An 11,432-nucleotide genomic window follows, 5' to 3' on the forward strand; every position below is an offset into this window, starting at 1 on the left:
CCATGGAATCGACAACACCTTCCTAAGAGGGCGAAAAGAAGTGTAATAAAATAAGGCATCCGTGGCCAAGAGAGCTCAACTGGAGTCAAAAAGCTATTCTGGAGGCTACTCCTATGCAGCTTCGGTTAGGTAGCGCTGAACGCCATGGTTTGCTAACCCCCAACCAACATCACTCCTGTTGACTCTTAAAAACACCTGGGGCTCAACTGAGCCTCTGTAAAAGTTTCATGCACTAGGTTTCCCTTCCTGGAACATACGATTCCAGAGGGTTCCCAGGTCAGATACATCCTGAAACCCAGACGGACCTCTCCAGGATTGTCAATTCACTTCCCCCTATCCTTTCGTGTTTTTCATTTCCAACGTGAAAAAGTCAGGTAGGAGAGGCATTGCCCCAAGATCCCTCCAGATTGGAAGAAGGCTCAAAGTAGAAGGAGGGGTTATCACAGAGAAAATGGGATTTAGCAAACAAACATGGCTGCTGAGTCTCTACATTAGTGGTCCCTCTAGCCTATGGTGTTTTGTTGCAGCTGGAAGGAAAAATCTGAGATGGTGGAAGGGTCGCCCATGACAAGCTCTGAGATCTGTAAGTACTTAAGCATGCTTTGAAAATGATTGCTTTTTCTTTCTTTGCTCGGTGTATATGTTATATTTTACAGTTTAAAAATATATATTGAAAGAAAGAAAATACATGTCAGATCGGCTTCGTTACGGCGTTCGTTATGGCCCTGTGGCCGGGAGTGCACTGATGATAAATCCATAATGTAGATGCCATGGAAAGAGAAACTCACATCAGACAAGGCCATGGGCTGCTCTGCTGATGGACATGCTAGGGCCAGGGGCTGGCAGGAAGTTGCCCCGTGCTGGCCCCAGAAGTAATGACTATGCCAACATTCGTCAATTTGGATTCAGTGGCTTCATAGATCATCGTACAGCTGGGCGACACAACGCCACTATACATTCGAAGAGCCCGACAACCAAAACCACAGTGAAGTTAAGAACATTTTCATTGCCCCCGCGACCTCCCAGCCCTAGGAAACCACACAAATGGGCTCATATGACCTCTGTACTCTGGGTTGTTGTCACGTGCATCAGAACTTCATTCCTTTTAATGACTGCATAATATTCCTCTGGGTGGACAGGCCACAGATCACTTATCCATTTGACCATGGATGGACTTGGGGCGGCCCCCACAGCTTGGGCCTTCTGGCTTTCTCCCCCTCAAGTCCACTCCTCAGCCTTGCCGTTTGCTCTTTCACCTGAGTTTCTCATGGTCTGCAGTCCATCTCCCCGGGGACCATGGCACAGGGGTGGGCAAGGGTCTCTCCCACCTGCTGCCCAGCCCAGAGGGAGGCTCAACCAGTGTTTGCAGAACGAATCAAGGCACGGAGGAGTGGGTGCTAGGAGGCATCATGGGACTGGAGCACCCTACAATTTTACAAACTGGAGCAGGGCCACAGCCCCAGTGCCACCATGTCCCTACCAGCAGACCTCCACCCCCATCCGCCTTCCTTTCCCCAGGACTGTGGCCTCCGAGGCGGTTGGGCGTCAGCCTCTTTCGACCTTCTGGGGGGACGACATTCGATTTGGGGGGGGGGCGCACATCCCCCAGGCGAGGCAGGGGTAAGCACGGGGGGCTCAGGGGCTGCAGAACGCCATGCCAGTGACACCCCCGGTGGCCAAACTTTCCAGCCACAGGGGTCACTTGGGCCCCTCTGGACCCCTCCCTGCCCCTGCCCATGTGGCCTGTGGGTGGCAGGAGCCCCCACCTGGGCTTCGCTGATACCCAGACCGCGAGGTCCCCCCACCCGAGAAGCAGGACCCAGGGCCACGCAGCAGCAGGGGGGAGCAGCAGGAAGGGGCCTCGCTTCGCCGGCCTGGGTGGGGGCGATAGGCCTGTGGAAGGCCCCCAGCCCGCCAGGAGGAACTGGGCCGTTTCTGCCTGAGAGCACAGGAGGAAGTGGTTTGGGGGCCCATGTGCTCTGCAGGGAGGAAGAAGGGTGCGGCCAGGGCCGGCTGATCCCCCCAGGGCCCGAGGTATGTGCAGGGACCCCACAAAAAATGTTTAGTTTATTTTGGAATCAGAACTTAAAAAAAAGAAGAAAAAAACCACACAAAAAAGAATGCAGTCCTAACAAACCTCTCATAAGACATCCAGCCTGGAATTTCTTTGTCCTGGAGGCCAGTGCAGTTATAAAATAAAAGTTTGAATATTTTGTTTGTACAAGGAGGAAGGCACAACGAGGCCCCCTGCGTGTGACAAGGGCTGGCTGGTCCAGACCCAGTCCTGCCTCGGGGCCTTTGCACGTGCCGTCTTCTCCACCTGGAATGCCCTCTGTGTCCGCCATTCTGGGAAACTCCTATCTGCCTACAGGTGCGCCTTCCTCTTGATCCATCAGGCCCCCTCTGGAGGACTTGCAACATTCTTGCAATACCCATCCCCTCCCTGACAACCGTCTCTTTGTAACGGGGGCACTTGTGATTTCTCACTGTTGGGGGTGGCAGCCAGATTATGAACACAGGCAGGGCACTGCCGGGTCCTCCCAGGATCTGGTAGATAGCAGGTGCTCCATAAAGGCGGGGAAGTGGGGTGTCCCTCTACCTGCAGTGGGAGCTCTCCATTTCTCCCTGCAGACAAACGGCGCCTTGGGCCATCGCCTCCCCCCAACCGGGCACGCACCTGCTGGGGCGGAAGCCAGAAGCACCCCGGCCGCTGGCCCCACCCCGCTGACGTGCACACACTGAACCGAAACCTGAGCTCCTGCAGGCTCCGGGCATGGCCAGGACGAGGTACGTGCCAAGTTGGGGGGTGAGGGGAAGATGCCGAGAGGGGGTCGACTTGGCCCCCTCCTTTGGGCACTTGCCCGCTTCTGTGCCACCCCAAGAAGCTCCAGCCCCAGCCGGACACTTGAGTAAGAGCCGAGCTGGGCCAGAGGAAGGGACGGTAGATGGGGGAGTGGGGTGTGTGCAGGGGTACTGGGGGTGCTTCCCTGAGGAGGGAAGATAGAGGAACCGTTGGAAGATGGAGCTGGAGCTGTGGAAAAGGCACTCCTGGCAGGGGAACAGCATGGGAAAAGGCTTGGAGGAGAGAGAGTTTGAGTAAAGCAAGGATGAATTTAGGGCTAAAATGTGGGGGCGGGCAAGCACAAAGGAGGGGCCCCGATGCCAGCATTAACTTACTCTGGGTTCATTCATCCAGCCTTGTGCCAGATCCCTATTCATGAGCAAATATGAGCGCTGAGTGATGCTGGGACCCAGAAAGAACCCAAAAGAAGCCAATCCTGGGTCAAGCCATCTGGAGCCCCCAGTCTGGGAGAGATGGGCTCACACACTCCAGCTCTGTGGGATCAGGGTCGGGGTAGGATGATTGGAGAACAAAGAGGAGGAACCAGGGCTTTGTCTAGGGGGAGAGGCAGAAAGGCTAGCTGGAGGAGGGGACATTTTTGCTGGGTCTTGAAGGATGAGTAGAAGTTGTCCCACATAGGAGAAAAAAAAAAGAACAAAACACTACCCCGTGCTAGATCATGGAACAGATTCATACATATTCATTAAATACATATAGTGCTTACTCCATGCCAACTACCTTCCCAGGTAAACATATCATTATCCACAAATTACGGATGAGGAAACAGGCCCAGAGAGGTTGAGTAACTTGCCCAAGGTCACACAGCAGTCAAGTGGGGGAGCTGGGATTTGCACCCAGGTCACCTGGCCTGACTTCCAGGCTCTTAATCATGTTGCCACCTTGCTTTATGGAATGCTTCTTTATTGACCCATTTAATGTCACTTGTCCCAGAATTCCCCCCACAGTTCCCCAAAGGGCATGCTGGTTATCTGCCTTCTGGCAGGAAAATGTCAGTATTGAAGCAGTCTGGCAAGACGCCCCTTCCCTGTGGGGACAGCCAGGTAACAGCAGAGAACTTGCTAGCACTCATAATAGTGAAATAGTAAGAATAAGAGACAAAGAGAAACCCTGGAGGATTTCTGGGAGGAGTCAATGAATTAATGAGTATAAAGTGCCTGGTATCTAGGAGATGCTTAAGAAACGCCAGCTGCTTTTAAGCCTGTTTTAGTCCAGCCTGGAGGACTTCTTGAAGGAGGAGGCAACAGAAGCTGCAAGAAAAGAGCAAGATGGGATGGGGTGGGGGCAACTAGGCTTGACAGTCTCTCCTCCTTCCCACCCACAGGTGAGACCCCCACCCCCAGGAAGCCATGACGGAGGCCAGAAGTCTGCCCCCCACACTGCCCCCACGGCTGGACTGGTTTGTGCAAACCCAGGTGGAACAGCTGACCCAAAGCGGGGTCCCCGAGTGGTTTCATGGTGCCATCTCAAGAGAGTGAGGACATACCCCTGAGCCCACCCCTTTTCCCCATCTGCTCCTGACCTAGGCAGGTTTTTTGGGCTGTGGAACCCTGGGCTTGGCTCGCCTCAGGGTAGCAAAAGGGCAAAAAAACCCTGGAGTCACGCAGACCCTGGTTTGAACACTGCCCCGCCTCCATGGACTCACTGCATGGCCTTGGGCAAATCACTTTTCATCCCTGAGCCTCCGTTTTCTCTATTCAAGTGGCTACCAGCCCAGCCCTGCAGATCCCTCTCCCCCTCTTGCCCAGGTCAGGCATTGCCAATCAATAATGGCAAGATGGAGCTGCAAAATCCTTCTTAACACAGCGCCCCAAGCAGCTGCTTTCCATCCACAGGTTATTCAAGCATTGTGCCCTTTTGACATCAGACAGTGAGCACAGAGCTCACAAATAAACCCACCTAGTCAGACACCCCGAGGGCCCAGCAGGAAATAAATGCAGGAAAGAGCATTTATTGCCACAGTCTGCATGCAGGGAAATTGAGAGATTCCAGGAAGCCTAGAGGGGAGGAATTGGGCATGGTCTCTCAGCTCTGGAGCGGCAGGGTCCAATAGAAACACAATGCTAGCTGCACTTCAAAGAAGTAAAAAGAAATGTGTGAAATTAATTACAATCATCAATTTTATTTATGTCCAGAAGAGTATAATTTCAACATGTCATCAATATTGAGAAAATCATTCATAAGGCATTGCATACTATTTTATTTATATTATGTCTTTGAAAACCACGTGTATTTTACATCTCCATTCAGACCGGACATCTGTTTAAGTGCTCAATAGCCACACGTGGCCAGCGGCCTTTGGATTGGAGAGCAGAAATCTGGAGGCCTCCCCCCTTGTCCCATGGGAGCCCCGCTTACTCTCTGTGATTCCAGATGAGAGAAAAACTGATAGTGAATAATATTCATGACAATAATTTGGACCATTTTGTGGGCACGTGCCAGAGAGCACGCTCACAACTTCACATGCATTACATCCATTCTCATGCCACCCGGTGAGGGGGGGGTGAAGGGTAACTTCTCCCTTGGAGAAGCTGAGGATCAGAGAGAGATAGACCCTCACCTGAGGACACACAGCAACCAAATGGCAGAACTGCTTTTGGAACCACATCTGAATACAGCTCCTGTATTGCCCTCCATGAGCCCCTGACCCACCCAAAGGTGCTTTAACGGGCATTGAGAAGGCAGGTAAGGGCTATAAGAGAAGACAGGAGATCTGTCCTGAAGCCAGGGTCTTCAGAGACCTTCCTCCACCTATGTAGGGGACATCCCTGTCCCCAAACACCCCCAAGGTCTGAAACAACCAAGAAAAGATGGTTTTAGAAAAGCATCATCCTTGCGACTCTGAGGACTGAACTGTGGCCATCTCCCCCCTCTTCCAGGACTGCCGAGAACTTGCTGGAGGCACAGCCCCCAGGGACATTTCTCATCAGGGTCAGCCACACCCACGTGGGCTACACGCTCTCCTACAGGTAAGGCCTGGGCCGGGGGCAGGCAGGCTGAGGGGGTACTTTGTGCCATCACTTCTCAGAAAGCAAGCCGTGTGAGGGTCTGCCCAGACACGACTGAAGAGTGGGTGGCTGCAGGTCTGGCTGTATCCAGCAGACTTGGGTCTGGCTGCAACTGAGATGGTATCTCTGAGAACACCCTGGGATCCCTTGGGGGGCAGCGAAAGTGGCTGTTGCCCTCCCACCAGCTCTCACCATCTTCTTGACCTCCCCCTGATTCCACCCAGCAGGAAGTGTTAGGGAAACCCAACTTCTCAGGATCTCGAAGCCTCATCTGACACCTCCGCGGAGGATTCAGAAGCACAAACTACTTTTCAAAAGGAATCCAGGCCAAGGGAAAAAAACACATCCAATGACTCAATTAGAGTTACCCACAGTGGGAAGCAACTGGCTGGGCTCTGATTGTGCTGTGTGACCTTGGGCTGGTTAGTCAAGCTCTCTGTGCCACCCTCAGAGCCCTTGCCTCCACTATGGGAATGCTGAGATTTAACTCAGAGTCAGCACGGAGTAGGTCATTAATACATGTATTCATTGAGCACCTGCTGTGTGCACAGAGCCTCGGGTTGGAGTCTGACTCCAATATTCACCGTTAGCAGGTTGGCTGATCATTTGCCCCTGGCCAGGCGCTGGGCTTTGCTTTTGCCTGCAGGAGCTTGTTTCATCCTCTCAAGAACCTCCCCCAGGTCAGCCTTAGTGGCCCCCTGATACGGATGGGGAAACTGAGGCACAACGAGGTTATTGACCTGCCAGTTGTCCTCCTGCTAGTGAATGGAGGAGCTGAGATGGGAGCCTGGGGTGCCACGGGGAGGGTGGGGGCTGGATGGGGAAGGAACAAGGGCTGGGGCATTGGGGGGGACGAGGGGGGTGTCCCAGTTTCCCCTGTGTCTCCGCAGAGCCCCAGACTGCTGCCGCCACTTCATGGTGAAGCTCCTGGATGACGGGAACCTCGTGATTCCGGGGGAGCAGGCAGCCCACTGCTCACTGGACGCGCTGGTGGCCTTCCACCAGCAGTGCCCCTTGCGCGCCCACGGCGAGCTGATCACACGGCCCTGTGGGCAGGTGAGGGCGGGCGGATCCACAGCGCCTCCCACGTGCCCCTCCCAGCGCCCGGGTCCCCCGGTGGGGCCCACCCCTGCAGTGGCCTGGGGGCAGGCCTGCATCCTGTAGAGGGCGGTGGGCGGGGCTTAGACCCTGAAAAGGGGCTAGCGGGTGGGGCTTGACTGATCAGTGGGTGGGCCTCGGTGGGCGGGGCCGCCCTTGAGCCCCGCCTTCCAGGCACTGGTCCTGCCCCCCCACCCCCACCCCCCACCCCCACTTTCCCGCTTCCCTGAGGCTGAGCCCAGGTCCCCTCTGCCCCGCAGGATCCCGGAGCCGTGGACTACGAGGATCTCTTCCTGTACTCCTCCGCACTGGTCGAGGAAGCCGCCCGCCCCTCCCAGGGCCCCAGCCAGCCGCAGCAGGGGCACTCGGCCTGCCCGGCCCCACCTGAGGAGGTTTGAGCCGCGGGAGCCTGGCACGTCTGAGCCCGGGGAGGCCGGGGTGCAGAAAAAAGCTGCCACAGAAGGCTCTTTCTAGAATGGCATCTAGATCCTAGAGCTTTGGGCTTTTAAACGCCCCCTAATTTCCCAAGGCATTGAGATTAAAACCCAAACTGGGGCCTCAGCTCCACCCTCTCCCTCAGCTGCTCAGCTACAGGCCCGCTGCCATCCCTTCTGTTATTCAGACACTAAGCTAACCTCAGGGCCTTTGCACGTGCTGGCTGCCTGCAGTGCCTTTGCACAAGCTGTGTGTTCTGATCCAGATTTCCCAGCTTGGCTCCTTCCTCCAGTTCCCACTCCAACTGCCCCCTGCCCCGGTAACTGGAGCTAAAGCAGCCCCCTGTGTTTTCCAGCACATCACCCCATTTAGTCACTGTAGAGTGCTTCCCACAGGCTGAGGAGGCCTGTTCCTTTGCAAGCTCATGCATTCCTTGTGGGCCTCCCCCATCAGCTGGGAACTCCAGGAGGGCTGGGCCTCCACCTGGTTGGGTCACGGCTGCTTCCCCCGCCCCTTAGGGACACCCTGACACCTCAGAGGTGCTCAGCTACTGAATCCATAAGGTGGATGAGTGACTGAATGAATGAATGGGTCTTCAGGCAACCCTAGGCCAGGCTCTGATGCTCTCCTGCCCTCCAGGACAGAGGTGGGGAACCTCTGAGAGTGGAGGCAATGCAACAGCTGGTGTGATGGAGACACATGGGTGTGTGGGTGAGGAAGTCAGAGAAGGGTTCCTGGAGGCGGTGGCATGGAGCTGCCAGGGCCAAGAGGAGCTAGCCACACCCAGAGACACAAATAGAGCCTTCTAGACAGGGCCAGCAGCACGTGCAAAGGTCCTGAGGCTCCGTGTGCTTGAGGAACCAAAGGCAAGCAAAAGCCCGTGTGTGGGTGGAGTGGAGTGAGCAAGGCGGAGATTGTTGGGGGGTGGGGGGCTGGGTCAGCAGGGAGGATCAGGCAGGGCCTCGGGGTGGGGGGAGACGAGGGGGAGGAGCTCGGATTTTATCCTCGGTGTGCTGGAGGGGGGCCATGGGAGATTTGGAGCAGGATCGGATTTTTGGTACCCCATGGTCCCGGAACGGCTGGCTGCAGAAGGGGCTGTCAGGTGGGGGACGGGAGCCCCGGGGTGGAGGAGAAGTGGGTACGCGGGGCATGTGCTGACAGCGTGGGGGTGGAAGGCGAGTGGACAAGGCAAAAGCAGTAGAAAAGGAGGAAAAGCAAATTGTTCATTCAGGCAACGATCTCAGGACATATCATCAGGGAGTGGGGACACGGGAGAGGAGGAGGGCGGGCCATGGAGGGGCATCTAGGAGCAGGTGACATCCTGTGGGCACCTGGAGCTCAACGCCGTCAGGCAGGGCTGGCTGGCGGTGTAGACATTTTGCACCGCTCCCCCGTTAGGGCCAAAAGCCAGGGTGGGGGCGGGCAGTGTCCGGCCCGTGACAGACAGACAGGCGGGCTATTGGGGGATGGTGCGGGGATTTACCAAGTCTGGACCAATGGGGTGTGGCCGGCCTCAGGGCCTTTGCATGTGCTGGTCCTACTGTGGGGAAGTTTCTTAGCCTGGGACCCCGGCCCCCATCACTGGGGGAGATCTGGGGTCTCGGCGGCCAGGCTGGCCCCAGGTCTCACCGGCTCTTCTTTTCAGGAGTCCCCTTGGGCAAAGGACAGGAGGCCATGCGCAGAGCTGCCCAGGGCGTCCCTGGAGGAAACCGCTTCCTCCCATCACGCAAAAGCCCCTCTCAGGGACACCCGCCAGAAATTCTGGAAGAATCTCAAGACACTGTCCCAGGTGGGCAAGAGGGTCCGGCGGCAGCTGAAATCCCGCCTGGCAGCAGTTAGCTTGCCCTCACTCTCGAACCCCGAGCCAGCTGCGGAGGACGACGGCTCAGGGACCCGAGAGGCCAGCATCTACACAGACCCTTTTGAGGTCACGCCCCCCTCAAGCCCCACTTGGCCCCAAACCCCAGGAGGCAGAGACACCGGCTGCAGGGAGGTCCTGAGGTCGGCCAGCTGGGGCGGGGCAGCCCTGGCGGAGCGGGTAGTGAGGGCACTGTCACGGCAGGTATCCAAGCAGGAGCGGGGAGCCCTGGCAGAACCCCGGAACAGCTGGCTGCCAGAAGAATACCTCCCACCGCCGCCGTTTGCCCCTGGCTACTGAGAGAGCGGGGTTCACCCGGCCCCTGGAACCCCGCCCAGGGGCAGCCTGCCCCCAGCCGCCGCGCGCATCAGCTCCTGTGCGCCTGCGAGCGGACCGGCCAGAGAAGGGACACGGCCGAGACGTCACCCGCCACGGGGTGTTGGGGCCAGCGCCTGACCCCAGAGCGGTCCGGTGCCTCCCCCGCAGCGCCTTGTCTCTGCGAATGCACAGGCAGGACACGCCATCAGCCGGGGCTCGGCTCCGCCCAGGGCGTCCCCACCCACAAGAGGGTCTGGCAGCGGTGGCCAGCGGGACCTCAGACACGTGGGGTGGCTCCGAGCTTCAAGACAAGCCAATCTCTTTAAACAGGGAGGAAACCGCTAGAGGGAGAGAGGAAGGGTGGGGGGAAAGGGAGAGAGCAAGAGAGAGAGAGAGAAAGGGAAAGGAAGAAAAGAAGCAAGGAAAAAGGAAGGAAGAGAGGAAGGGAGAGATGGAGAGAAAGAGAGCAAAAGAAAGAAAGAGAGAGAAAGTAAGAGGAACTAGAGATCATGACAATTAAATGCTACACACGATCCTGGGTGGGATTTAGGATGGTAGAGAAAAGGCTCAAAAGGACATTATTGAGACATAAAGGAAAAACTGGAATGCGGACTGAAAGCTTTGTATCAGTGTTAAATTCTTGAACTTGAAAAGTGCATTTAAGGTGGGTACCTAAGTGAATGTCCTTGTTTATAGGAAATGTACAGGAAAATAATAAGTGTCCAAGGAATGTGATGTATATACAACCGACTCTCAAATGTTCAGAAAATAGATGAATGGATGGATGGATAGATAGAATGCTGTGGCAAAGGTGGCAAAGTGATAAAATTGGTGATCTCGGTATCTGCTGCATGGGGGGTATGTTGGAGTTCTCTCTATGGGGTTTGTATTATTTCTGTAACTGTCCCGTAAGTTTGAAATTATCTCAAAACAAATAAAAAAAAATTTTTTTAAGGGGGAAGAGGCAGCACAGTGGCATGGGCGGGGTGGGCTCTGGGAAATCTCAGATTACAGTGCTGTGTGCCCTTTGGTTAGTTGCTGGACCTGTCTGGGCCTCGGTTTTGTCCTCCAGAAATTGTCGAATCTCAGGGTGAGCTGGCAGGACACAGTAGGTGATTTTAAAATGGGGCTTAGGGTGGGAGAGCACTCTCTAGAAGTGGGACACAGTGGGGGTGTCTGCTGAGGTCCCTGGGGCTGGAATCCATGGCGGGAATGACCCATCCTTGGACCAGCTGGGGCACTAAACGGGGCCTGGGATGAGGTTTGGACATTGGGCTCCCCAAATCTGCAAGGCATAGCCATCCAGGCTCGGGAACAAGCTGGGTCTGGGTTCCAGGGCCGACTTGCCTCCAAATGGGTCTGAGACTGCTTCTCAGCCAGCCCTGCATGGAGTCACAGGCAGCCCACGTCGTGGCAGAGGGGCAGGTGCTTTGTAAACTGTAAAGTACGGTGCCTGCCTCAGTGAATGGTGTTCCTGCCACACAACACCACCCCTCAGAGGAGTGAAAGTTTCTCTCTCTTTAGGGGATGCAGGAATTGAGGGGAAAGAGGGGGCTCAAGCTGTGTGGGGCAGAGTTCTAGCCTCGGGGGGGCCCTGGAGGGCTAGGGGTGGGGGACAACATGGGCTTGGCCTCCGAGCCGAGCCTCTGCCTGCAGAAACCCACAGCTAGGCACTTCCAGTTATCACAGCAGAGACAGAGCAAGACGTTGCCCTGCCCAGCCCCTTCCTTGCACAGCTGGGGGAATGCTGACCCGGACAGGGCTGCCCGCAGCCAGGGGACCACGGGGCGCGCATGGGCCAGAGAGCAGGCCCCTCCCTCCACTCATCAGTCTCCACGCGAATCCTGCAGCAGAT

General features: G+C 56.2%; 1 protein-coding gene across 4 annotated transcripts; it reads left to right on the forward strand.

Moving 5' to 3' along the window:
- Nucleotides 1-2,737: 2,737 nt before the first annotated feature.
- On the forward strand, nt 2,738-10,660 carry HSH2D (hematopoietic SH2 domain containing). Of its 4 annotated transcripts, none has more exons than XM_077119638.1 (6): nt 2,738-2,787; nt 4,185-4,334; nt 5,740-5,829; nt 6,759-6,924; nt 7,227-7,358; nt 9,047-10,660. In XM_077119638.1, the coding sequence occupies exons 2-6, from the start codon at nt 4,210-4,212 to the stop codon at nt 9,557-9,559; spliced, it is 1,026 nt and encodes a 341-aa protein (XP_076975753.1). In that variant the 5' UTR covers nt 2,738-2,787; nt 4,185-4,209; the 3' UTR covers nt 9,560-10,660. The 4 variants fall into 4 exon arrangements, with proteins under 4 accessions (XP_076975753.1, XP_076975757.1, XP_076975755.1 ...); XM_077119642.1 differs by having other exon boundaries at nt 4,185-4,259; XM_077119640.1 differs by lacking the exon at nt 2,738-2,787 and adding an exon at nt 2,813-2,909.
- The last annotated feature ends 772 nt before the right edge of the window (nt 10,661-11,432 follow it).

This window comes from Tamandua tetradactyla, chromosome 11 (genome assembly GCF_023851605.1).
Source record: "Tamandua tetradactyla isolate mTamTet1 chromosome 11, mTamTet1.pri, whole genome shotgun sequence".
Classification (NCBI taxonomy): domain Eukaryota; kingdom Metazoa; phylum Chordata; class Mammalia; order Pilosa; family Myrmecophagidae; genus Tamandua; species Tamandua tetradactyla.

Bases quoted from the DNA above. Each gene is read 5' to 3' on its own strand.
- HSH2D (XM_077119638.1), top strand. From the start codon at position 4,210: ATGACGGAGGCCAGAAGTCTGCCCCCCACACTGCCCCCACGGCTGGAC. The intron at 5,830-6,758 runs GTAAGGCCTGGG...GTGTCTCCGCAG, and splicing joins GGCTACACGCTCTCCTACAG to AGCCCCAGACTGCTGCCGCC. The intron at 7,359-9,046 runs GTTTGAGCCGCG...TCTTCTTTTCAG, and splicing joins GCCCGGCCCCACCTGAGGAG to GAGTCCCCTTGGGCAAAGGA.